General features: G+C 37.6%; 1 protein-coding gene across 2 annotated transcripts; it reads left to right on the top strand.

Moving 5' to 3' along the window:
• Positions 1–1,096: 1,096 nt before the first annotated feature.
• Positions 1,097–21,534, top strand: LOC117701269 (uncharacterized). Of its 2 annotated transcripts, XM_076706212.1 has the most exons (16): positions 1,097–1,132; positions 3,767–3,821; positions 4,488–4,639; positions 5,010–5,095; positions 7,045–7,134; positions 8,505–8,604; positions 9,602–9,751; positions 10,806–10,936; positions 12,493–12,566; positions 15,913–16,003; positions 16,701–16,881; positions 17,247–17,578; positions 19,144–19,278; positions 19,368–19,456; positions 19,904–20,405; positions 20,891–21,534. In XM_076706212.1, exons 2-14 carry the CDS (start codon positions 3,793–3,795, stop codon positions 19,440–19,442), a joined length of 1,626 nt encoding a protein of 541 aa, XP_076562327.1. In that variant the 5' UTR covers positions 1,097–1,132; positions 3,767–3,792; the 3' UTR covers positions 19,443–19,456; positions 19,904–20,405; positions 20,891–21,534. The 2 variants fall into 2 exon arrangements, with proteins under 2 accessions (XP_076562327.1, XP_034348961.1); XM_034493070.2 differs by having other exon boundaries at positions 1,127–3,821.
• The last annotated feature ends 6,449 nt before the right edge of the window (positions 21,535–27,983 follow it).

The following is a 27,983-nucleotide window of genomic DNA, read 5'->3' as shown; positions in this document are numbered from 1 at the left end:
TTTCTTAGCTATGAACACAAACTAGCATTAGAGCTATTAGCTGGCAACTGGGAACACTTCTTCCTCCTCAGGTCTATTCCTGCTTTTGTTGTTGTTCTTCTGCCTTTCTTTCTCCCATAGGCATTCTTAAACTGTTCAGCTATTGTTTCTGTAGCTGTAGCTGTGTGAACAGCTACCTTGCTGCTTTCATAGTTCAGTCTGCTGACACCTAAGCTGCCATTGCTGCTTTGCTGCCTGTTCTATATCTCTCTTTCATGTGATTGTTTATTCCTGAGTTACCATCATAGATTAGATTATAAATAGAAGGCAAGAAAATTTCCCTTGAGGGGGATGAAGAAATGGATTTCCTGTTAGGAATGCGTCTTGCTGCAGTATATGACCTAGGTTTGGTTCCCAGAACTTATTTCATGGCTTACAACTATTTGTAATTCAAATTGCAGAAAATCCAACATAGTTTTCTGACCTCTGTAGGTTTCATACATGCACATGGTATACACACACACACAGACACACACACACACACACACACACACACACACACACACACACACACACACACATATATATATATATATATATATATATATATATATATATATATATATATATATATATTTGGGCCAAACATTTACATAAAATAGAAGTAAAAATATATAAAGATATAGATATATTTACAAGTATTCTTAAGAGAAATCTTTTATTGGGACTGGTGATACATACCAGGAAACAAAAGGCAGCAACTGGTGAATGTCTTCTTACAGACACCTTGAGCCCAAATGCTATGCCTTGTAGAACCAGTCACAGTCTTCGAGGCTTATATTTTAGGCCAATCACAACCATGCCACTAACCACCAATCACATTCACTAAGGATTATGTTTAGACTAATCACAATGGTGAGTCTTAAGACCAATCATAGTAACATTAACTTTGTAATTTAGGTCAATCAAAGCCTGGCTCTTAACAGCCACTACAGCCATTTAAATTATTTTCTGACCAATCACAGCCTTGCCTTTTAGGACCAATCATAATCAGTGAGTCTTATATTCTCAACCAATCTCATAAGCAGAGTATGTTCTATAGTTGCCAGGATACAGTAAACATGAGACTACTTGACTTCAAGTGAGTGGAGAGGTAAGGTTGACTAAGATGGAGCTGTGTTTTAAGGGCAAAATCCTTAGATATTTCTTGTTTAATCTTGTCCCAATCATTGAAATAGGGATGGTGAACTCACCAACAGTAAACTGTGAATGTGATAATTTCATATTTCAGTTGTATCAGTTAATAGTTAATATAAAGCTGTATAGTTAACTGTCTGAGTTATCCAGGCTTAATTGTCTAACTTGGTCTTTAGGAAATAGCTTTTCTTTTCTTGAGGAATACTATTTATAGCAAAGTTCACAATTTCTGGTACCTTCGATTGAAAAACAAAACAAAACAGACTGGCTGTATTTTTAAATACTGACCAGTTTTATCATGAGGGTCATACAGTACAACAACTACATAAAAGATGGTTAATAATAAGTGATAAGTTATAGATCATTAATTTAAAATGATGATAGATTATAAACAACAGATAATAAATTATAGAATATAGAATATAAAGGATTAGATAGTAGATAATAAATTGAAGAATTGAAGAGTATCCGAGAAGAAGAAAGATGAACATTAGCTAATATATGATAGAGGAGAGATATGGGATAAAGAAAAAGTGATCTGATTATAGACACAGAATGTATAAAGTGTAGAAGAGAGAGAAAAGGATGATGTATGTAGAAGATCTAGAGGATAGATGCTAAATAGATGGAGATAGAGACACTGTAGGCAACATACAGATGGGACATAGACACAGGTTAAAGACAGAGAATAGACAGATAGAAGATAGACATAGGATAACAAGAAGTAGATAATAGATAGATAGAAGACAGACAAAATAGCTACACTCTAGCTTCTAGAGGATACATGATAGATAAATAGGAGATAAACAAAGAATATGTAAAGGAAAGAGGATAATTATATGAAACAGAGACACAGAGGAACTAGATGTTAAGGATAGATGAAAGAGTGAAAAAGGTGGCCAGAGGATAAATGATACATAGATTGTAAACAGACACAGGACAGCTAGAGGATAGATGGTAGATACATGGCAAACAGACACAAGGTTGTTAGGAGACAGATGATACATGAAAGACAGACACAGGATAGCTAGAGGATAGATGATAGATAGAACAGAAACACAGGATAGCTAGAGGATAAATGAACCATAGATGGAAGGAAGGCACGGGAGAGCTAGAGGATTGATGATAGTTGGAAGTCATATACAGGAGACTATTGAATTGTAGATATATAGATAGATAGATAGATAGATAGATAGATAGATAGATAGATAGATAGATAGATATGCAGGCTAGCTAGCAGATACATGAACTATGGATGGCATAGAGTCACACTGTAGTTGGAAGAAAGATATTGGATATAAGGATGGAATCCAGGCACAGAATAGCCAGAGTATAGTTGATGGTTTACAGAGTCAGGGTAACTAGATGATAGGTGATATATTAATGGTATAGACATACAGGATAGGGAGAGGATAGATGACATATAGGTGATGGAATACAGGCACAGGATAGGTAGATGATAGATGATAGATGATACATAGCTGAAACATACACACAGAAAATTTGGAAGATTGATGATAGATAGGAGATAAGCAGGGCAGCTAGAAGATAGATGGCACATGGGTAAAATATAGACCTAAGGTTGCTAGAGGATAGTTGGTAGATCTATGGATACAAGATAGCTAGAAGATAAAGAATAGAGAGATCAGAGATTCAGGGTAACTAGATGATAAGTGGTGCATTGATGGAATAGAGATATCGGATAGCTAGAGGATAGAATATAGATAGATGGAAGATAGGCAAAATATATCCAGAGAGTAGTTGATAGAAGACATGCACAGGAAAGCTAGATGATTGATGATTGATAGATAGATGATAGATAGATAGATAGATAGATAGATAGATAGATAGATAGATAGATAGATAGACATATTTCTGTTAGTCAAAGGTATCTAGGTATAGCCTAGAGACTCAGATTAGCTACATGATAGCTGATAGGTAGTATAATAAAGACAAGATAGCTATAGAATAGATGGTAGATGCAGCACAGTGAGAAGACAAAGGATAGATAGTAGACAGGAGACCTACCAGGTGGATAGACACAGGATAGCTGGAATGTAGATAATTTGAAAGATAGAAACAGCATAGTTAGGATTTCTAGGGAATAGATGATAGTTGGGTAGAAGGCATATAGCAGATTGTTCGGAGGATAGGCCATAGACATATTGATGATATACAGAGGTGTGTAGAAAGATAGATGACTGATTGGTGGAAGATAATAGAGATAATGTAGACACAGGAGAACTATTTGATAATTGACAGATGAAAATTAAACACATGATAGTTAGAGGGAATATGATAGGGAGAGACACAGGCTATCTAGAACATAGATGATTCATAGATGGAACAAGGGCACATGATAGCTGGGGTATAGATGATCCATAAATGGAAGATAGACTCAGAATAGCTGCAGTGTAGGAGATCCTTTGATGGGAGATAGACTCAAGATAACAACAGGATACATGCAAACAAAGACATAGATGATTATCAGGCATAGAGCAAGATAGACATAAGACAGCTACAGCAAGGAGATGCTATAGATTGTAGAAAGATGTTTACTTAGTAAAAGAATGGTCTTATTTGGTTTTAGAATCCACCTCTAACCGACTGAAAAAAATGGAGAGGAATACACAAAAAATGAGGAGGTAAGAATTTGTAATACAATTGGCAAAGCTTTGTGTTCTGACCTCTGTTGTTATTTCAGATGTAGACAAACTTTGTCAGGGAAGTTGAGGGTATTTTGGTCTCTTCTGTGGGTTTTCTCTTCCCCCAGTTTCATTGTAAGACCTGGTAAGAATTACTGTTAAAGCAGGTGAGAACAGAAGGGAAGCTAAGTCTTGCCATTTCACTCAAGCTAATTCAGGTTTAACTTAAGTGATTGCTAAACAACAGTGCCAGACATTGTATTAGGCTGTACTGGGAAGACATGGAAATGGATTGGTTTTTACTTTTAACAGCCTCACAGCCAAAGGGTGGCAACATTGACTTTCATGTTATTGTTTTAATAGAAATAGATCTTATTTGTTTGCTTGTTCATTTATCATTTATTTTGGAAACTAGCTCATGATATTTAGCCCAAGACTTGCATCAAATCCACAATCCTTCTGCCATCTCACCGGAGTACTGGGATTAAGGCCATTTTCTGACATATTCTGCCACAGAAGTTATAGTGTATAATGAAGAACTTGGATGTTATATGAATGAAAAAGATCTGTCTTTCTGTCGTCTTAGTCCTCTTTTGGGGCACTATATCAGTAATTAGCCTCAGCTTTACCATACATAAAGCTCATGTTTACTTCTCTGTAAATTAGTGGTGCCTCTAATCCATGCCAGAGGATAACCCATGAAGATCTTTGCAATTTGCTGAAGAGACTTCAGAAACTGATGAATAGACTTGGATATGGATCATCTAGAAAGAGACCCAGAGAACAGCCTGCTATTGCCTCTCTGTCTTCTCAAAGAGGTTTGACTTAGGTCCATTTCCCTGATTCTATGCACTCTTTGTGGCTAAACTTTCCAAATATATTTTTTAGGCTGTGCCCACTCCCTTACAATGCATTTCTTCTTCAACCCTCTTCAAAATGCCTATAGCTGCTAGCACCCTACTTCACGAGTTCTACACACACCTTGTTCTCATCACTTTCACAGAGCTCACATAAAGATGGAAGGAGAGATTCAACCCCCCAAAGTTGTTTTTGAATCTCTACACATGAGTAATGGAACACATAAGCACCCCCTACCAAACTAACAAAGTATTTCTCTAAATTATAAGCTGAGAATTCTAATATCAATAGTTATCTTAATTTAACACCTGCCATTTCTTTTATGCAAAGGAATGTTCAATGTACAAACAAATTATGAACAAAACACAGTTCCTGTTTTTAATACCTATGAAGAATACCATAAGACGGTTCTTCAGGTAAGGGTCTTTTAATTTGTTGTTTACATTTACATGTCGATCACCTAGAATGCAAGATGCACTACATCACGTTTCAAAGCACAGCTGGAAAGAACAAGTTTTCAAACAATAACAGAGCAAATATTATAACAATACACACTCTTAGATGGAAACCTAAACCATGTGCAGGCATCTTTTATCCTTTCAAGCACTTTTATTTAAAAACACAAGGTAGGTAGGTAGGTATCATCTGTTGAAATCTGTGTTGTGAAGAGGCTTCAGAATATCTCATTTGAAATCTGTCAATACTTTTATGAAACCAAATGCACATTTAAACTATTCCAGAAGCTGACTATCAACTGCAGAGATGGTTGTAGACAAAAGTGCAGGCCGTGTGCTGTGAAACTGTGAGAGTCACTCTTCTATAACCTTTTAGCTTTTGTCTGGTGTTAGTAACTTCCCTGGAAAACCTTTTCTTAGAGAAGATTTTTTATGGCACAAATGTGTTGCAAGTATGATCACAGCTGTTTTTAAGCACAAAAATGGGAAAAAAATAATTTTAGTGCCTGTGGAAACAGGGACACATTGTTTTCATATTTTGACTCATGAAAAAAAGTTGACATTTTTGTTTTTCAATTGAGCTGGGGGATGTTAGCTCAATAATAGCACTTGTCTAGCATGTGGGTAATCCTTAATTCAATACTCAGCAAAAGTAGCATACAATTTTTGATTAACACAATGATTCTAGGAGGTGGTCAGTTGCTATTTATGTGCTACAAATATCTTCTCTTGCATGAACGTTTGAGTGAGGATAAACTCAAACCAGTTCCAAAACACAACAGGTAATAAGAGAATATTTGAAACTAATTTTTTGTTTCACTAATGATTATGGTATGAAGATATTCATGATCACATAGGAGTACTGGCTGCTCTTGCAGAGGAGGTAGGTTTAATTCTCTGCACTCACACTGAAGCACACAATGGTCTGTAGTTCCAGCTACAGAGGATGTGATGCCTTCTTCTGGCCTGTATGGGTACCAGGTACACACATGGTACACAGACACATATGCAGGGAAATCCACTCACACACACAAAATAAAAATATTTTAAAACGTTTGTGCTTTTTTATTGTACAATTCACTTTATCAGAGATTTATCACCAATATTGCTTCTTTCTGAGGACTTATTGCCATTTTGTGTTTACAATGAGGTACTGTTACTTGCAACTATCTACTTGTATGAATTCTATGAGCTTGTTTCTTAAAATAATCATTTTATTGCAGAATAGGTTAAGGAAGTACTGCTTTAAAATAAATATTGAAATTGAGGATCACACATCAGTATCTGGATCACAACTCTAAATTTAAATGAATGAGTACATTGGATTAGCAGTAATTCCTAGGAGAGCCTCACTTTATTTGTCCTCTTCTTAGAGGTGATACTGAGGCAGGCACACAGGTATCCACATCTCCTTTTTCTGGACAACATTTTGGTATTTCACATGCTCTAAATGTCACCTTCTGGGAAACCTGACTTCACACCATTATACATTAGAAAATTGATAGCACTAACTATATTTTTAAGTTGAACACTAGGCTAAGTATAAATGAATGTGTCTTTAAAAACGTTTAGCATTCAAATACTTAACATATTTAAAGTGTGACCATCTACACTAAGAAATGAATATTTCTAGTGTGAGATGGAAAGTTTAGTTATTGATTTTGGGTACACTGAAGTATGTTTGTCCAAGTGGTACATCATTGATAAATATCTCATGCTTAAGGTGAAGTAGATTCTGTGTAGGAGGCAGAATAATAGAATTTTAATTAAAGATGTGCCTACTTTATAGATATGTAAGAAATGCAATACATTTTCTGTGTTCTATTCTAATAATTTATACACTCAGAAACAAAGCTATCATTTTATTATTGTTCCACTATTTAATTATGTTATTATTCTGTCTTTATTAGTCATTTGAAAATATTTCAATTGTACTGAACATAGAAGGAAAAGTTGTTTTTGTATCTCAGAATGTGACACCTCTTCTTGGCTATCTTCCAGTAAGTACGTGCAGCTTTTGGGGAAATTGGTCATTCTGGATTGTTGTTCATAAGTTATTTCATTTTATGTTCATATAAGTCATTGGTGTTCAGCTATGACTCTGTGACATCATCTTTTCTACTAGTTTCAGTGTTTAGTCAATAAAAACATGCTGGGATTCCGGCAAAAGTTCTTAATCTTCCCTCACCCTATCCAATCCTCTCATGTGTGTCTAAGATGAAATGTCTGTCAGAAAAATAAAACATGCTTTTTGTTAAGAGTCTCAGAAAATGGCACTGAGCAGGGTTAATGCCTGACTTCTTTTGTAATGACTGAGTGCTTGTGCTTTCACTCCTGATTTAAAGAAAGGCCTTGTCGCTATCAGGTGAGCATACACCTACTGAGCTAGTCTCCAACCCAATGATTCTATAGTAATGATGCCACCTCTCTTGCAATGGAAGAATAGGTAACACCCCTTGGTTCTTTATATTTCACATCAAATTTGTTGAATTTTTAATTTTTAACTTTTGTCAAACTCCTTTAAAAAATTAACACACAAAATAATTGGGTTTCACTATGGCTTTCTTTCTTTTTTTTCATTCTTTTTTCCTTTCATTCTTGGCAAGATAAGGTAGCATTCTATAGTTCAGCCCGCCCCAAAACTCCTTATGTAGCCTCAGGTTGTTCTTGGACTCAGGGCATTCCATTTGATATATGGACCAATGAAAATATTTTTATTGAAAAGATAAGTGTCCCTTTATGGTACAGGGGGAAGAGTTGAACTTTTTCCATCAAAATAAACAAGGATAAATTAAAATGTAGAGAGAGCATGGGACTTGAAAGTATGAGGAAGGTGCAAACAAGAAAGGATTCACATTGAAGAGTGAGAAAGTGCAGAGTCAGGGGAAAGGCTTTCTGGCAGAGTTGTATAGTCACTGGTTGTGTGGCACGGTTGTGTGGCATGGTTCTGTGGCATGGTTGTGTGGCACAGTTTACTGGCAAGGTTGTGTGGCACAGTTGTGTGGGGTTTTCCATCCAGATTCACTTGCTTGGTTCAAGACTGGAGACAAAGTTATGGGTGAGGAGCTGAGAATTTTTTCCAGGCTCATAGCAAAGAGGGAAACAAGACAGGGTGAGGATTACAGCATCTGAGGTCTATGAGATGGGTAGGGAAGAATCCAACTACATGAGGGAGATAATTCACAGGAAAACTGTGGACAGAATGGATTGTAATGTGGGGTAATCACTAGAGGGTAATGCAAACTGACTGAAGCACTGCACCTATAGGTATAAATGGCATGGGCAGCACTAAACACCTATGGCAAGGACACAGGGCAGACTAATGGTATTAGTATTGAAAGCAAAATCTGTTCTTTCTCCTGCTCCCTAGGAAGATATAATTGGGACGAGCCTATTAAATCTTGTTCATGATGAACAAAAGGATGACATATCTGAGAAGATCATTCTAAATCTTCCATTGGCAAATAAAGGTATGCATACATGGTTTTGTTTTCTTTTTTAATTTAATTTTTGAATTGTGTGTGAAAAGTAATACTTAGCTGAACAATTCCTTGCTCTCTTACACCTTAGTATTTTTTGAAAAAAAATCAGTGTAGTTGCTGATAATATATCTATTTAAGTTAATAGCCTATAATTTCAAATACTACATTTCTCACACTAAAAATTATTTCCTCTAGAGACTTATGGAGGAGCTCAATAGGACAATACTGTCAGATGACAAGCCCTCATAAGCTGTGGAAGTGCTCAAGAGAGCTGATGGATGCTGTGGGAGGAAGAGTGGGGTACCTCTAAGGATGTAGCCCCTAGCAGTGGTTCTCAACCTTCCTAATGCTGAGACCTTTTAATACAGTCTCTCATGCTGTGGTAACCCCCCACCATAAATTTATTTTCATTGCTACCTCATAACTGTACTTTGGCTACTGTTTTGAATGGTAATGTAAATATCTGATATGTACATGGTCTTAGGTGACTCCTATGAAAGAGTTGTTCTACCCCCAAAGGGCTGAGAACTGTTGCTCTAGTGGAAGGATATGGGTAGTACACATTGAAATTGTGTATTTTGGGGGACACAAATTTAGGAAGGACTGAGTCGATATGTGGAACTGGATCTGAGCTAAGTTGGAGGGAATGGGAACATGATTAAAATATATCACATGCATATATGAAATTCTAAAAGAGTCAATAAAATTAATTAATTGAGAAATCATCCCACCCTGTCTTAGTCTTTACAATAAAACATAATTACAGCAGCCTTTCTCGAATTTTAGTAGTGCTATACAAATACTAGTGTATTGTGTTCCAGCTAGTGCCTATTTTATGGATATAAGAATGATATCTCTTCTGAGGACCAGCATTTATGGAAAGAAAGTTGTGTTCTTTACAATATTGTCTTGACTAAGGTAGACTATTATTGTCTGAAATAATCCATCAGACTACGTAACTTTACTTGTATCTTGCTCTCTTTAGTGGGAAGCATAATCGAATTTTGCTGTTATATAAGAAAAGGAAATGTAGGTCAGAGTGGCCAGGACACATATTGTTACAGGACCATGTACCAAGGGAGATATACATATGAGTACATGAAATTCATCTTGTACCTACAGGATTCTTATGATGGTAAGCAACCCAGATGATGATACTTACATGATGTCCATGAGTGCTGTATTCCCTGATTGCTAGCATACTAATTCTTGTATTACTGTCACTGTGAAATACCTGATACTGCTACACTCACAATTTCTGACTACATTAGATATTTAAAAATACTGAAATTTATAAGGTGAGGTCATAAAGAAACATGGATGATTATATAGGTTGAGGATGTGGATGTCTCCTCTGACAAAACAAAATAATTTTAAAAACCTAATCCAAAAAATGTTTACTGCACTGAATAGCTTAAAGGGAGCTCCATGAATAACTTGAATAAGTTACAGATGGATTTTGTAGTTTGTAAACCATACCACAAATTAGATTCACTGGAGTCTAGAATTCTAACATTATATCAAGGGCCAATATATAGAATATAAACTCTAAATCTCTATACACTGACCTGGGGAAAGAAATCATTTCACCTAAATTTTTCAACAGATAACATTTATGTCAGGTGTAGTATGAAACCTAGTTTTTGTGGGTTAAGGAAGTACAAGCCTAGAAATCAAGATATAAAATTAAAATTGACCCTTAAAATATCTGAGTTAATCAGAGGTAAGGTATAATACCTTTTGCTTCAGGTACACAAATGCATGTTAAAATATTTCTCCTCTTTCTTTCTTGAAAGTTAAAGGTGAAATATCATTAAAAATCACTTGGACAGATGCATGAATACACACACACACACACACACACACACACACACACACACACACACACACACACACAATTTCTTTTAGAGACTAACTCAAGAATCCATAGGTCAAAAGAAAAAGATTGACATCAGCACAAAAATCACACCTTTGATTTTTCAGGATGCATGCCTCATACATTAGTGGTGACCATGTGGGAAACTGGGGATCTTAGCTGGAAGGGAAGGAAGATAAAGAGAAGCCCATGGCTCAGAATCTTGAAAACTGCCAGTGAGGTGACAAACAGCATTGTGATGTGGAAGTTGTCTGCCTGCTCTCTTAGCCAGGATTGCTTCTGATTTAATTGCCATTATGTCTGTCACCCTTAGAGTCATTTGTATTTTTTGGAAACTTCGGTCCTAATAGCAGAAAGATTTGGTCTTCTGCTCCAAGGCTGTTATGGGAGGAAAAGTACTATGTTGTGGGAAACATTTCTGTTCTACGTACGCCGGATGAGACAGTGAGTATGCTCTATATCTCTCTCTTATTGATGGGCACAGCATTTTCTCTTCCAGCTACTGGACATCCGTGTACATACATTTAGTATTCAGCAAATAAAGAACAACTTGTATATTAGTTTTATAAAGTGAATTTTCATGTCCTCCCTCCCTCACAACCTTAGGTACTTGATTGTAAAGGCTTTTTACAGGCCAAAGGAAAAGCTAGTTATTAAAATTCATGTGTTAGACTGAAAATCATTTAGTTTGTATTTTCAATGACATGAAATACTTTTCATGTCCTAGATACTGCAGTAAGTACCAGGGAATCACATACAGGCAGCTAACAGACAAGGCACTGATAAAAGGTGTCATGGGAAAGTGAGCTGGTGATTTCTGTTTTGAATAGGGTACCCCCAAGTCTAACAAAGGCAGTCTATACAGAGAGTGCACTGACCTCAATTTGGAGAGTTTGAAGGAATAAAATTGCTTATGTGACTCAAATAAGGGAAAGAGTGAAGGGGATGGTGGAGACAGGAAAGTGATAGATTGTGCAGAACTTTGCTCACTGTAGTAATACATACAGAATTTATGCTAAGCAGAGTATGATCTAGACTGAAATCCCTAGGCTGCTTTGAATGTGGAACATGAAGTATAAAGAAACAAGAATGGAGATAACCAGATGTGAATGGCAGGAATTTGGGTTGATTTTAGTCATGGGGATGGAAACTCCAGGATTTGGAATGAATGGATACAGGGCTAACTAGAACATTGAAGACTGGGTAGTGTTAGCAGCCTATATAAAGAGCTCTGTTTGGCTGTGGACCAGGTTTCTATTGTGATGCCATAGTAGATCCCTCCTAGATTCAATTTCAGAACAAACCACTTTTCCATATTGAAGAGAGTGTGGAAAGTTGTATAGAGGAGAAGACTGAAGGAAGTTGTCTGATTTGATTGCCTCATTCACTCTTCCTTCATACCAACCCTCTGGGATCTGAGTTTCATCTTCTGCCACAAGAATGTAGACTTCTAATATACAGGATGACTCAGCCCCCAGATCTGTTTCCTATTCTGAGAAAGAGAAAAAAAATTTTTTTGTCCCACCCATATTTCACTAGTCTCCATCATGGCACCAGAAAGTCTATTTGTGATTTCCTCCAGTTTTTCTCTCTGTGCCTAAAGGATATTGTTTCTATACCAGTTGATATTTTGGAAAACAAATTAAAGAGAACAGAGATAGCAGTCAGAGGAGTCTTTATAGTGTGAGGGTGTAAAATAGCAAGCAGTGAACTTGAATCAAAGTGAAATTCCTTGATCTACTAGTGTTGGACTAAACCACTGTATGTGCATAAGATGTTTTTGTACCTGTAAACCTAGCAATTTTTTCACACCGACGTGACACTTGGATTAACTTGAATATATAATGCATGTTAGAAATGTCAAGTTTTTCTAGTACATAGGTACATTTAATGCCAATTAGGGGGTTAGAAGAAGGTGTAACTCTTCTCTGTACAAAGCTGTAGATTTGATTCTCAGAGATGCTAAAATGGTGACAACTGATGATGCTAATTTTTTGCAGGCACAACCAGTTAACATTCAAACAAATGCTGTAGATGATGATTCTGATGATGACAGTACTTTACAACACCATAGGTAAGAGGTATCATGGTTGTAAATAATGAAGAGCTGAAACAAGTTTTTTTTTTTTTTTGCTAAATAAAGCCAAAATAAGAAAGATTAAGAGTTTTAAAATGACCAATTAGCTGTTCTGAACCTACCATATCATTTAATATAATTTATTGTCTTCCAACAGAATGAACATTGATAAATGGTTTTTTATTTTTAATTTTTAACATAGTCAAATTATGTTTAAAACTACGGAATTTTCCTTGCCTTTCTGTCTATTTTTCTCTCACTTACCTTCCTGCCTACCTACCTACCTACCTACCTACCTACCTACCTACCTACATACATACATCTGTATGTGTATTTGAGTAGCCCACCACCAATACCTCTTCCAGTTTCCAGATCTGTACATTTTAATGTATGGAAGGAATCGTTTAACTACTGTCTGTTACATCATTTCGTAGATTAATCCAATAATGGACCTAGAAAAAAAGTGACAGAAAAGAGGACATAATATACATCTGAGGTTGTTCCCTAATGATGCAGCAGTGGCTTATATCCTGCTCCATCCACACAGGACAATGGAGCAAAACATTCACTTGCTGTCAGGTGTAAAGATGTCTACTGCAGGTCACATTATTTGTCAGTTTGTTTGTGGGAGAGAGGAGGGGAAAGGGGAGGGACAAGAGGGAGAAAAAAGGAAAGTGAAAAGGAAAGGGAGAGGGAGAATGGGGAGAGAGGCTCGAGGAGAGAGAAAGCCTGAGTGCAAGAGAAAGTGAGAAAGAGTGATACAGAAAGAGAGAGAGAGAAAGAGAGAGAGAGAGATAGTGAGAGACAGAGTTAGAGAGAAAGAGTTAGTGAGAGAGAGAGAGAGAAGAGAGAGAGAGAGAGATTTTCTGACTTTCCAGGAACTCACTATATAAAGCAGGCTGGCCTCCAACTCACAGAGATCCTCATGCCTCTGCCTCCCATGTTCCAGGGTTTCATGAGTGGGCCACCATGCACAGCCTGCAAGACAATTCAAAGGCAAAAATTTGCCTTATGCTTTCAAAGGAAATGCAAGCTTGGCTTTAAGACAGTTCTGCCAAGCCAAGTAAATTTAAGGTGAAAGATAGATTAATGTCTGAAGTACATGGGAGAGCTACGGGTCCCAGGTTACTTACTACCTTAAAAGAATGAGGATTGGGAACAGATGGATAAAAAGTAACAATATTTTGCAGCCAAGGCTCAGGGCTTACAAAAAGTCCAGGATGATGTCAAGTGTTTAAACTTCAGTGACTGGTTTCAATTGAAACAAGGGGGAATCTGAGCATTGTATGGTTGTCTGTTAAGACCCAGGGCTTACAATCAGAAGCCTGTGAAGGCTCTGTTCAAAGCCTGCTGGCCACCAAGCCTACCTGCTGTGAAGCCTGCCTAGACAAACTGAATTTTGCTCATCTGTAAATTCACAACACAGAACTCAACAGAGGCAGAAGGTGGATTAGAGGTTGCCTCTGGCAAGGTATTGTGTGCAGAGTGGATGGGGACAGGGAGGAATGGTAGCTAGAACAGTGGAATACCTTTTCTGAGCTATGAAAATGTTCTCAAACTGTCTTGGGGTTGGAGAGTTATCTTAGTGCTTCCCCAGAGTAAGTCACCAGCATATAAAGAAATATGTAAATATGAAAGGGCTAAAAATGCAAAGGGAACTAAAATCATTGTAATCATCTTATGATCTGAATCGACCAGAAATCCTCTAATTGAAAGCTTTAATTGAAGTGTTTGAAATGTGTGTTTTGTCACTTTTTTTTTTTTTTTTTAAATAGGGTTTCTCCACTGGCAGGGAATGTAGCTCAGTTGACAGAGGGCTTGCCTAGCATAAACCTAGCAGTATATACCTGTGATATCTGAGTTGAGAGGTGGGGGCACATAGAGCAATTTAAAGACAATCATTATCTGTGTATTTTGCCTACATGTATGTCTGTGAGCCACATATCTCCAGTGAAAAACAGCAGTTGGAAAGGGGTGTGAGATACTCTGGAACTGGAGTTACAGAGAGGTGTAGGCTTCCATTGAGGGAGCTGGGAATTGAAACTAGGGCCTCTGAAAGAGAAGTCAGTATTCTTAACTGCTGAGTCATTCCTCCAGCCCCAAAATAAAAAGTCTAATGTCTTCCTTGACAACATACTGAGTTTAAGCCTAGCCAGGGATATGTGAGATCCTACCTTCAAGAAGAAATCAACATGTGTGTTGTATATATGTACACCCATACACATGTATGTGTGTTGTGTTAGAATTTTCTCTAAGTGTTAACTATTGTAAATAATATGCTTGTGTTTAAATTATTTCACACTGAAAATCAAACCAGTAAGAGTAAAAATTGTACATTTCTTGCACAGATAATATATGCAGATGGCTGCAATAACTCATTAACTGGCTTTTCCTGTTTTAACTCTTCTTAATGACATCAGAATCTCATAAATATCACTTAGCACATTTACTGTTAGATTATCTTGTTTGGTTTTTTTCTTTCTTTCTTTCTTTCTTTCTTTTTCTTTTTTTTTTTTTCTGAGATAGCGTTTCTCTGTATAGCCCTGGCTGTCCTGAAACTTATTCTGTAGATGAGGCTGGCCTTGAACTCAGAAATCCGCCTGCCTCTGCCTGCCAAGTGCTGGGACTAAAGGCGTGCACCACCACTGCCTGGCTGTTTATTTTTTTACAGTCAGACATATTACTATATCTCAACTTCTCATATTTTGTACTGACGGTGGATTTCTTCTTGCTTGACCTCCCAAATATAAATATAATATCTTGTTTTTGTGTTCTTGTCTTTGCAAGACTAGAATATGATTTAGAACCAGAACATAAACTATGTTGGCTAAGTGTTTTTCCACAGAATCAAACCTCTAATCCTATGACACAGCACATTTTAAAGTTAGACATACTTTAACTTTAAAAACCCCTAATTTTAAGTAGTGGGTTTACTTATGGTATTTCCATGCATACATATCATTATACAATGTTATTTTCAATATGATTTTATTCATTCTTTAAGAATTTCACACAATGTATTTAGGTCATATAATCTCCAACTTCTCTTCCTAACGCTTCACAGATCAGTTCCTATGTATTTTCTCCTGTGGTGTGGCCATCAATCCAGTCAGAAATTGGTTGGTTGCACCTATAACATTGTAATGCCATGATTGTAAACATGAGCATGTCTTGTCATGCTAGGCATTATCCTTGATCACAGTGTTCACAGCTAGTAAGCCTGTTGATGAATTTCTTTCCTCAATCCCCTTCCAGTACTATGAAAGTTATCCAGCAATGAGGAAGCTTCCTGACCAATACACAAAAGACATATTAATAATGATTTCTTTATGGCTTTATTAAGGCTTCGAAAACGCCACCGTAGGAACAAAATGCAAACAGATGATCAGGCTGAAGCTGTGAATGTGGAGGAGTGTCCTGAAGCAGGCACAGAAGTATGTACATTGGCAGTCACCCAGAGAACCATTGGGGCCTTTATTCTTGTTATATCATTATTTAGTTAATGTGTGTTATCAATATAGAAAGACTTTCATTTCAATAAATGTCTTATGAGCATGACAGTTTCTGTTATTTTTTCCTTACTGTAAGTAACTGCCATGCATAGAATAGTCCTTGTGCTTATCCTGACCCTAAGTTGATCATCTACAAATGGTTTAAAATAACATTTGACTAAAACATAAGCATGCTTAAGGAAAACTGACATCTTTTGTTCCTTTTATTCTTTTATTCTCCTAACTTGCTCTATAACCTTAACCTTAGAAATTCTAGTGTCCTACAATTCATTTTTTTCTTACAGCCAAAATACTCGTACTGATATTTTCCATTTAATCAGCCTGAAACATTATGTCATACTTGGCATTTATTGTGTTTGAAGCCTACCTTACATGTGTAGGAACTCTGAGAAAACCCATCAGTGGCCACTTCCTCTTTGAGGCTTAGTACCCCAACAATATTTTTAAGGATGTGTAGGTGTGTGTGTGTGTGTGTGTGAAGATTTTGGGTCTTTCTTCAATTACTGAAGTATATTGTGAGGTATGTCTAAGGTTTGGGACAGGTCTGCCTGTTTTTCCTAGTATGCCTATCTTATTCTATCTTGTAAGTGAAATGTGTTATCTTCTGTTGCAAATTCAGGTTGAGATTGTAGAAGTTCAAGCAGCCACTCAGCGAATGCCATTTGACTTAATTCAGGTCCGGACACCCTCTCACTCAAGCATAAACCCAGAATTAAGTGCAGCTACAAGCATAAGCACTGGCATGAGGACAAGCACAAGTTCTTCATCTACAAATATTTCATCAACAACACCAGTATCAAGTAGGTACAATTAGCTATTTGGATGTGGTCTAAAGAAATGGGATGACCTTCAAGGGCATAGCAAGCTTTAAAATAAAAACCGTGCTCAGTTTATAATGGTGTGAAATCACAAATGTCAAGTCTAAATTTGCCTGTTTTCTGTAAAATTTTGGAGATGATGATTTCAGAGCAATAAAGGTAAATATCTCTTCACAGATTCAATCAATCCCTAGTCTTGTACCTCCTAGAAATCCCAATTAGAAATGTGCAGATTCTCCCTCTTCCAATAGGAAGAATTCAATAGAATTCTTATTATTCACTTGCTTTTTCCTTTTTTGGCACATTTTACTGTTTTGTCACAATCTTCTCTGTGCTTTCTTCCTTAGCCCCTACATCTAGACAGGGGTATGAGATAGATCCAAAATATATGCTAGAGCCCCAAGACAGAGAATTTGAAGTAGGTCCAGAGTTCCTCCTAAATGACAGCCAAGACACAGAGGCCACTCCAGAACAAGGAGAATGCACTGAAGAGGATGTGAAGAAACCCTTGGTAGAGGCAAAGCTATCCAATCCTAAGGAACATGTAATTGATGAATATTCTGCATGTCATGATGCTTCTTCAGATGATGATTTCTGTATAATAACAGAAGATACTGAACACAAGAAAGACCCTAAGTTTCAAGAAGTCGTTGTGGGTCAAGAACAAGGACATCAGAAGGTATCTGAGGCTGCCCCATCTTGTCCAACCACACCATTACAAGCTGTGCACCCAGAAGCTAGCTTAAATTCACTTTGCCCAGGTTAACTTTATAGTTTCTAATCTACTAGCTTTTCAAATATACAAGAATGTTTTGTGCTTCAGAGAATAGTTGAAGTAAGTTGAGCTGCTATGAAAATACTGGATTTCTACTGGTCCAGATTTTCCTCATGTGTGGGCAAATCTCAAGAGAGGGCAGCTCTTTTGAAGACTTATCCCAACCTTCTCCTCAGCAAACAGCAGCATAAGCTAGTTTCTTTTCTTCTGCTTGCCTTCATTTCTTCTATCTGTGATTGTGGATATAACCATGTATTTAAATAATGATTTTCTAAAAGGCAGGATTCTTAAATATGCAGGATGATCAAGCAAGGAAGTGAGTTTTTATCAGTTATGCAGAATTGTTTGTATCTCTTACAGATCCAAAAGGCAGATACTCCACCGCCAATTCCCCAGGCAATCTCCATAGACTAAAACCTAAAAGATGGTTGTTTCAGTTTAGCCCCAGCAATGTGACAATGGCAAATTCCTGAGTCTTAGCATCTTTGTTTTTGAAAAGGCCTTTTTGCCTTGCAGGGATTTTTTTTTTTTTTTTTTTTTTTTTGGAGTACCATGAAATTTCATTGAACTATTTAGAAGAAAAAGCATGTGAATACATTAATCCTTTTTAAAAAAGTTTTTTAAACAAAAATGTTTTGGGTTTTTTTCTTTTTGAATTAGTACACAATTAAATTCTCAGTGTAGATATAATTTTTTTAATTCTTATAATAATGAGTAATGGGTCTGCAATCTGGTTATGTACAGGAGGTGATGGCCCAGGCAGGTCTTAGCAGGGCCCAGTGTAACATCTATATGTCTGGGGTTTCTTAAGGGCTTGGGTAAGCAATCCCTCCCCATGTCCACTGTGTTTCGTACATTAAAGAAAAGCATAGACTAACAACAGATCCTTGTTACTTTATGTACTTACAAATGCAGCCAAAGAGAACATATCAATACCATCATCCACTTTTTGGGGAAAAGTTTGCCCAACTCTGTGGCCCACAAGTGAAGATGACAGAGGTCTATGATTTGAATATAAGTAGATCCTTCCATGGTGAACAACCTTCTTACCCAGATATTGAAGAGGAGGTATAGAAATTTAGTTTACTTTTATAACTGAAACAACATTTCATTTTAAAAAAAATGTTGGGTTGCTTCCTTTACTTGGCTTAGCCTACTCCATACGTTGCAATTCAGTGGTCCCAGAAAGTGAAAAGTATCTGTGCAAGGTAGACCTGAATATAGGCTAGATGATATACACATGTTTGTGTGGGTGTTCTGGATTTTTAGAAGTCTGTAACCCAGGGGCATGTCCCTGAATACTGTGCTAGCAAAGCAGTCAGTAGTTCCTATAGCCTCATATGTACAGAGACCAGACTTTTATTGTTTTTGAATTCATTTGAATGTTAAGTTCATTTCTTGGGAGGCGGTGTCTTTTTCCGACATTGAATTACTTTTATGTTTATTTTTTTATGCATCAAAACCTGTAGCATAGGGAACAAGAACAATGTGAATATGAATTCTCCCAGTGTACTGGAATGCTTCGAAACTTAAAATATGAACGGCCTGGGCAGCAACATACTGGGCAAGGACAAGGACCTCCTGTATGTCATCCAGGAGAACAGGTACAGGGATAGTCTGAGCCTGAAATGTAAGACGGGGTTGTATGGTATACCTGTATTTTTTTTTACAATAAGCCTATTGGTTTCTACAGGTGGTGACTGTTATAGATGACATGGGGTCACCCACCATGGAATTTTTTGGAAATGACAATTCTCAGCATTCATGAAATGAGACACATAGGTGAGAGATAGATTGGGAAGAAGGGTGGAGGCCATCACCTTTTCCCTTTTTCCTGCCTAGTAGTGCCTATCTGAGTACCTATTAATAGAATGGAGGATCTTTCACAAAGAAAGCCTAGATAAGACAGCCTCAAAGTGAGAGACTTCAAATCTAAGCCTTGAAATTAGTTGGCTTCATTGCTCAAGTTCAGAGTCTCTGCATAGGGTGTTTGTAGAGAGACTTTATTGACCATAGCTGAGTAATTCCCCAGTTTCATGTCTGTTCTTTAACATTTTGGAATGAAGGCACTGGCTATGAAAACCAGGGATGTAGATGTAAGATTTCTGTTACATGCTGTGAAGAGCTAATAATATATAAATGTGGGTCAGGTTATATGTAGCATGGAGAATTTCTCATGAGCCATCATTCTTTGACTTATGTCACTGCTCCAAACTTCTTCTCTTACAGACATTGGGAGGATCCTATTGATTGTGCCCCTCCACCTCTGCATCATTCATCAAGATCATTCCAAGAAATGACTGGATCACATCAAACATTGGCAGCCTCATTTCAAGCATCATTACTGTCATGTCAAGCATCATTAGTGTCATGTCCAGCATCTTTACCATCATGTTCAGCATCTGCACCATCATGTATAGTACCTGTACCGATACATAAAGAATCTGTACCAATATGTCAAGTTTCTGCACCAATAAGTGTAGCATATGCACCATTAATCCAAGTGTATGCATCAACACGTCAACCATCTGCACAGTTATGTCAAGCATTGGCAGCTTCACGTCAGGCATCTGGACTGTTATGTCAAACATCTGTAGTGACACATCAAGTATCTGCACCTCGATGTCAATCATTGGCAGTGTCACATCAAGCATCTGCACCATCACGTCAAGCATCAGTGGTGTCACAACAAGTATTGGCAGAATCATATCACCAATCAGCAATGTCACCTGTAGGTGATTCTCAATCATCTGGAAACCTTGATTTAAAAATACATGGCCTGGAATCCTCAGAAAATTTTATGGAGCTTTAGAATAATATCATGGGTCCCATTACAGAACATTATCATTTAGTAAAGATCCACTCTTGGGTTTACAGGCAAAGAGAGAATCAGTATTAAAAGTTGATATATTCTATAGCTTTTATTATTTTGCATTTCATAGGATTCTGGGCCTCTTCTTCATGAGGGAAACACACTAGAAATATAGTCTCTACTTGAAATGCCGACTTGAAGTATTATCAAGTTGAGGAAGTTACACATGTAGAACTCATTGGTTTGTAAAACCAGTGTCTACTAGGATCTGTATATTACTGAGTTAGATTGATGTTTCTCAGGTACAATCCTACTTTCTGTCTTCCTCAGCACAGATTATGTAATGAAAGAGCTCTAGACAAGCATTTAATTTTACCACTCTCACCCCCCCTTTATTTTCTCAGCATGTTTCTTTTGACCACCGAAGAGAGAAAATTCCACGCTTTCTGCCCCCTGGACATGATCACTCTGGTTCCATTCAGGCTGAATAGGACACTAATCCTCACCCATGAGCGGAAGATGAGGCTGAAGACAGACCTCCACTGTCTGCATGGCAAAGGGCCATACAAAATGGGAGAGTCCCTTGATGGGAGAGGGTGGGTGGGTCATACTGCTTTACTTGCAAATTAAGTTTGTAGTTATTCTTAAGCATAGTCAGTTTATTGTAAATATTGCTGCAGAAGTTGACTGTTACATCCTACTTGGTGTGTGATAACAGGTGATCCCTGGCCCCTGCTTTTTCAACACCACTTTGTGTATATGTATATCCAGATGTGCTTTTGTTGTGGCATGAGCAGTGTGTCAGGGTCCTACATATTTTTCTTGATGAAATTTAAAATACCATAGAATTGCAAGACAGGGGGGGAACCTGTTCTATCATGTAGTTTTCCCAAATTCTGAGGCCTTGTTTATTTTTTTTTATTTCTATCTCTTTTCTGTAGCCCGGTGCTATTTGATATCCTATGTTAAATGGTTACCCAATTGTGAGCAAGTAATATCTGTTCAAAATAGTATACATATTTACTTAATAAACGCTATGCTCGACTACAAGTCTTATGTCTGTGTTGTTGACTGTGATATCCTAGGAATATTACTGACTTGGTAGACTGTGCTTATGTCCTGATGAAGAGCCCACATTTAGAGCTAAACATCTCATGCAATACCTTTTCCTAGTGTATTAGCATTTTTTTGCCACACTTACAAATGTCACTGGCTGCTACTCTTGCATGTGGCCATGAGTATAGACACTGTCCTCCTGAGTGCAGCCTTTCTTTTTGGTTTGTCTTTATGTGTGTGTTGTCTCAGCTTTACTTTTAAAGTAAACAAACCAATGAAATAAAACCAAGAATAATCTGGCATGCCTCTAGGCTCACGGATTATGCCCGAGGGTTAGAAAATGAAAGTTTCTGTGCTCCCTAAATTCACTGGGATCTTTAATCTCCAGTGTGATGGATTTGGAGATGAGGACTTGGAGAGGTGATTGTGGTTCTGAGGATAGGAGTATGGAAGTGGCTTATGATAGCTCCTCAACCATCCTGGTAGCAGAGTGACTTTGGAGTTGCCTTTGTCTTCGCACATATCACTTATAGTTCTTACAATCACAGGTATAGCTCTAGATTTTGAAAGGGACTTTAGTACTTTTGTCTTCTGTTGCAGAATAGGACATGGGAGAACAGAACACTTTACTCCCAAACACAGGACTGCAGAATGCAGCAATCAGAAAGAGCAAGTCTCAGGGAGAGACATGGGAATCCCAGGAGATTAGAGGCCACCTGTGGAGAGAACTGGGTTACTTCACTGTTTAGAGTGTGGCTGTTCTTGGTGATAACCTCCTCAAGAAGCCCTGGGACATCTGAGCACAGTTGCCCTCACATTGTGAGGTTGTTGGGTAAATACTGAGACATTAGCAAAACTACACAAATAATTTTATGGTTGCGGGTCACTACAATATTAAGAAGGTTGAGAATCACTGACCTAGGACATGCCTGTTTGTCTCTTCTCCTGTCATGCAGAAGGAAAAAATAAAGAGTAAATGAATGAGAGATAAAGGCAAAAATGAGTAGATTTGATATTGCCTCATTAGCCCATGTTCATCTTAGGCCTGACCACAAGACATTAGGGAAGATTTACTAGCTAGTGGCTCCCTTCATCAGCAAGAACCCATTGGAAAGGCTCTGCACATTGGGTTCCAGGATTGCTGTGGTTTAGGTTCAGCCTGTGATACTACATAGGATGGTCTCAGGCTCAAGCCAAAGGTATAATGGCCTTTTAAGACCAGAATATAAATTAAGATTCATCTTCACATCAACTTCCCATACCTTCGGGTGTCCAAGAACACACAGTGTGTGCTTTCTGTGCTTATTTTAAAGGTGGCGTCTTGTCAAAGCCCTACACATGGACCAGGAACTCAAGACAAGCACAGATAAAGAAGGTTCCCATTGTTTCTTGATGCTCACAGATTCTTCTGTTCTTGCCTACCAAACCATACCATCATACTACCACACCAACACAGGCTACCACAGCATACCACTGCACAGCACATCATAGCACAGCACAGTACAGAACACCATTCCACACCACACCACACCACACCACACCACACCACACCACACCACACCACACCACACCACACCACACCACACCAAACCACACCACACCACACCACACCACATATCAGCCATTGGATGGGTATGAGCAATGGTCCCAGCTTAGTAAGTATCTCCAGGCACCATGAAGTTCAAGATGTGTTTAGAGGGGACAGTAGAGCCAAAGATACTCTGGACACAAGAGTCCCAAGCAAGATAGGAAGTGGTCAGACTCATTTCTGGTCATCTTTTGCCCCTGCGTGTACAGCATAGGAATTGTGGCCTTTCTTGTGATCTTTCAAGTTAATATTTCCCATGTGTTCTGTTCTCACCCTTTTCAGACATTATGTTCTCTTACCACAGTCAGTCTTTTGCCCTCCTTGCCTGTGCTCCAGTTGAGGGACAAGTATCCAATATTGGATGATATCCATGTGTTCTCGTCTAGCAAGACAGTTCTCTACTCAATTTATGAGCCCTTGTCATCATTCATTTCTCTCTCTCTCCCTGCTCACAATAATCTTTATCACACACATCTGCAGCCTCCATGCCTACCACTTTATGGAACCAGCTCTTACCAAAGAAAATAAAAATCAGCATGTTGTCAAATCCCCCATTTACTCCCATGTTCTTTGGCTCATGGCAATGTTGTTTCATTTGCTAACCACTTCCCTTTTGCCTCCTCTGGCTAAGGACCTTCTCCTTGTTACTCTTGCTTGCTGACTATTCCTCTCTATATTAAATGGATTAGTTCTTGGAACTTAGTTTTATCTAAATTCTTTATACCATAGGTGATCTCTCTGTCTCTTTCTCTCTCTATCTCTGTCTCTCTCTGTCTCACTCACTGTCTCACTCTCTCTCTCTGTCTGTCTCTGTCTCTGTCTCTCTCTATCTCTGTCTCTGTCTCTCTCTCTGTCTCTCTCTGTCTCTCTCTGTCTCTCTCTCCTTTCCTCTTTACCTAATATATAATTCTATGACTTATGGCTACTTATTTTTACCCTAAAATACAGATACCTGACTGGCTTTTTAGCTGTAACATGCATTGAAGAAAAATTTAAAACCCTCCATTTTCCCGCATGTTTTTACAAATAGAACTGCCATCTTACAGGTGACATTATCTAGAAATGTGGTGTCATTGTTTAATAGTATCTTCACAATATTTCTGTGTGAAGTACTCAGATCCAGTATATCAGAAGTAGGCTTCTGTATTTATACAGCCTTCTTACATGGAAGTAATAGAAGATTTGATATGAGAAAGGAGAAACTCAAAGTTGGCCTTGAAGTGTTTTCTGGAAACACAATAAAAAAATTCCCATGTCTTCTTTCACTGTTTTTTTCAATCTTATACAATCTGTCAGCTGTAACAAAAATCCAATGCTCCATCTCATCTGCTCCAAATGTTTCACTGACATTCTAATTAGGTATTATTCCCCATGGCTTATAAAATCTTACATTTACTTTTTTAAATTTCAAATTATTTTTTAATTTAAAAGGATGAAATCTGTTTTGAATATAAAACAAATTCAGAATTTGCTACACTTTCAATTAAGTAATTGGAAGCACAATTAGTTCCTGGCTGTTTATTCTGAAATAACGACTGCTTCCCTGTGTCAGTAAATATTCATACATAAAATTTTGCACTTTTGAACTTTGGCAAATCATTAAATCATGCAGTTAAATTATGCACCACTATTGGACATAGAAGAACAAAACACAAATAGAGAAACCTGAAAAGGGAACTCTTATAAAGGATGGGCAGCTGTCTCATGTCTTTTCAGTGAATTTTTATACTTAAGGTGAGAGATTTGTTTATAAGAAATTTCTCTGCCTGTACTGTTGTTCCCAGAAATCCTTAGGATGCATGGAAGAGTTGAAGGTCTTTGAAAAAATCCATAGATTTCTCTCTGGAAAATCACAAATGGGGGGAGGGATTATGAACCAGACCCTTGGATCTCCCCATCTTCAAGGGAGATTTAATTTAACATTTCTGGTGATAAGGAGAAGCATGTAGAAAATTTTGTCTTCTCTATTATCTCCTGCTGCAATCCCCACAGTCAAATACAAAATGCAATCTTCCCACAGAAAGGCCTACAGCAGGTTTCTGGGCATTGGTTATATACTCTATGATTGTCTTCCATTTTTACTTTTAGTAGATTCTTATATAGAGGCCATAAGAAATTTAAAATTTGTATGTATTAATGTGTGTGTATTTATGTGTGTGCACATGAACACATACATGCATATCAAGGTGTGCTTTGGGAGATCACAGGATAATTTGACAGTTGATTCTCTTTATCCACTCTGTGGGTTTCAGGGATTGAACTGATTAGTGTTGGCTATAAGTACCTTTACCCACAGAGTCATTGTGTTGACATTAGGACATTTTTGAGACAGGGTTTCTTCTTGTCTCCATAGCTCTGAGGATAATCTTGAGCTTTTTCCTGTTGCCTATGTTGCCCAGGTGTTTGGATTATTATAGGCATGTATGCCTCTTTTGGTTTATGTGGTCCCAAAAATAGAACCCCTTTCTTTGTGCATACTAGGTAATCATTCTGCCAACTGACCTACATCCTAAGCCCAATCCCAAAAGACTTTCTATGTTTTTGGTTGTTCCTGAAAAAGTGCCTGAGTCAAGTCATCTCAGGAACAATTTCCATCTTGCTGACAGGGTCAAAACTGAGTTCATGCTTCCAAGCTCTTGCATTCACTCCTATCCTGCTTCTTTAGGTGTTTCATGTTTGGCTGTCAACTAGTAAAGAATGTGAAGAGTGAAGTGTCCTTCTATCTAAACTAACACCCCCCAAGTTGTAAATGTATTGCCTCTTATGACTTAATTGACTACAGGTAGTCATTCCATTCCTTTGTTACTGGACTAAATGTTCACCAGAAGACCAAAAGTCCACTAGAAGGACCACTAATACTATTAATCAAGGATCTGAAAAGCATGTGATGCAGATAAGGGTTAGTCACCAATGCTTACATCCTTGCTCAACTCTGTGTGTCAAAATATGATTGGACAATGCTACAGCCCACCCACTCCCCCTGGCTTTGTGATCTCATCCTTTAAAAATAATGTACAATTTCCCTTCAGAGTCACAGGTCAGCTACTGAATCTGTTCTGTGTCCCTTATGGATCAGTAGGGGCCTGAGTACAATAAAAATTTGCCATCTGTATACTTATTATGATTAAATGTCAAAGGCCCAGCACCTGACTCTGTGCTGTTATCCCTGAGTGGTCAATTTTTGCTACCTAATCCAAATGAAGATCTTGCTTTGTCTGACTCTTGTGACTATTCAGGTTGTTTTGGTTTTTTGAACCCAAACACTTTTAGTTATCAAATCCATTTTTTAATCATATTATCTTTAGTGATTATAAAAAAATTACCTCTTTCAAATAATGCTAAGTAAAATCTTGAGAAAGAGAGCTGTTTTGAGTTGGTTCTAACCATGGGAATATGTACACACTCACACACACACACACACACACACACACACACAATCACATCAGAGAGAGAGAGAGTAAGAGAGAGAGAAGAAGAGAGGAAGAGGGGAGGGGTAGAGAGGAGGGAGGGGAAGAGAGAGAATGAAAAAGAGATGGGGAGAAGAAAAGTGGAGGGGGAGGGAGACCTAGAGAAACAGAGATGGGGAAGGGAAAAGGAAAGAGAGAGAGAGTGAGAGCAAGAGAGAAAGAGAGAGACAAAGAGAGAAAGAGAGAGAGAGAGAGAGAGAGAGAGAGAGAGAGAGAGAGAGAGAGATATATACAGAGCATATTTTGTGCCTGATGGTCATTGTTAGTCTTACAAAATAAGACCCTTTTTCTAAGATTTTTTTCACCAAGCTATATAGGGCACACACAGCATCTAGAATTTTTAGTTATGTCTGTACTCCTGGGTTAGCAATTGAGGCCACTATAGACTTGATAGATTTATATGAAAGGCATATAGATATAAAGGTGTATACTTTCAAGGTTCATCAGTTGATGTGTAAAATTTCAAAGTTAATTAATATGACACTATTTCCTCTATGAGTTTATCTCTCATAAACAGACTTGATTGAGTATGTAGTTTAGTTGAAAGTGTTTGTTGAGCATGAGTAAAGTCCTGCATTTCGTTTCCTATACCACTCACCAAAGACAAAACTAAATAAAACAGACAACAGGGAGTAGATTTGTTCAAAATGCATATCATTATCTAGCAATATGTGAAACTTGGAGACTTTTGATAGAAGTTCATTTCATACATTAATATATTTCAGGTATTTTTTGTTTTGTTTTATGATTTAAGATTGAGTCTCATGTAGTCCCAGTTGGCTTTGAACTTGCTATATAATTGAGGATTCCCTTGCACTCTCAATCCTTCTGTATATAGGTCCCAGAGAGGTGCATGTGCTGTTTTGAATTTCTTATCAATGCATAAAGGAACCTCATGGTCTGGACCTGATTGGAGAGACTTTTGCTGAAGGTAATGGCTTGTCACAAATGGCTTTCTAGTCTGCGTTGAAGAAACAAAAGTGTTCATTTCATATCACTTGTATAAACTATTTTTGTAGCTAGAGAAATCAATTGATGTTTGATATTCGTTATCTTGATTTTCTGTTCCTAAACTTACCCTGTAAATTCACACTGCTTATAAGTAGTAATGCAGTTGGTAGTTGTATAAAGCCATGTGCAAGGACTTTGTAATTTAACTAAAGAAACAAAACAGCATTGGATTGTGTAGGCTTCCAGGTTTGACAAAGGGAGTGCTCATAGTGGAGGACATTTGCAGCTTGCAGAACAAGGAGTCCTGGACTTAGACTCGGTTAAAAGTAAGGTTTCAAGAAATTGAGCCCTTTTATTTTTTCAAAATTGAAAGACCTGAATAAATATTTACATTTTTCTCAGGTTGAATGAAATAGCTTTGAAATCTGGCATGAC

The sequence above is a fragment of the Arvicanthis niloticus genome (genome assembly GCF_011762505.2).
Source record: "Arvicanthis niloticus isolate mArvNil1 chromosome Y unlocalized genomic scaffold, mArvNil1.pat.X SUPER_Y_unloc_21, whole genome shotgun sequence".
Classification (NCBI taxonomy): domain Eukaryota; kingdom Metazoa; phylum Chordata; class Mammalia; order Rodentia; family Muridae; genus Arvicanthis; species Arvicanthis niloticus.
This window is presented reverse-complemented; position numbering and strand designations above follow the sequence as displayed.

What these genes read in the sequence shown, in the direction of transcription:
- LOC117701269 (XM_076706212.1), top strand. Translation starts at nt 3,793, where the DNA reads ATGGAGAGGAATACACAAAAAATGAGGAG. An exon ending in CTCTCTGTCTTCTCAAAGAG is followed by an intron (nt 4,640 to 5,009) that starts GTTTGACTTAGG and finishes TTTTATGCAAAG; the next exon opens with GAATGTTCAATGTACAAACA. An exon ending in CCTACAGGATTCTTATGATG is followed by an intron (nt 9,752 to 10,805) that starts GTAAGCAACCCA and finishes TGTCACCCTTAG; the next exon opens with AGTCATTTGTATTTTTTGGA.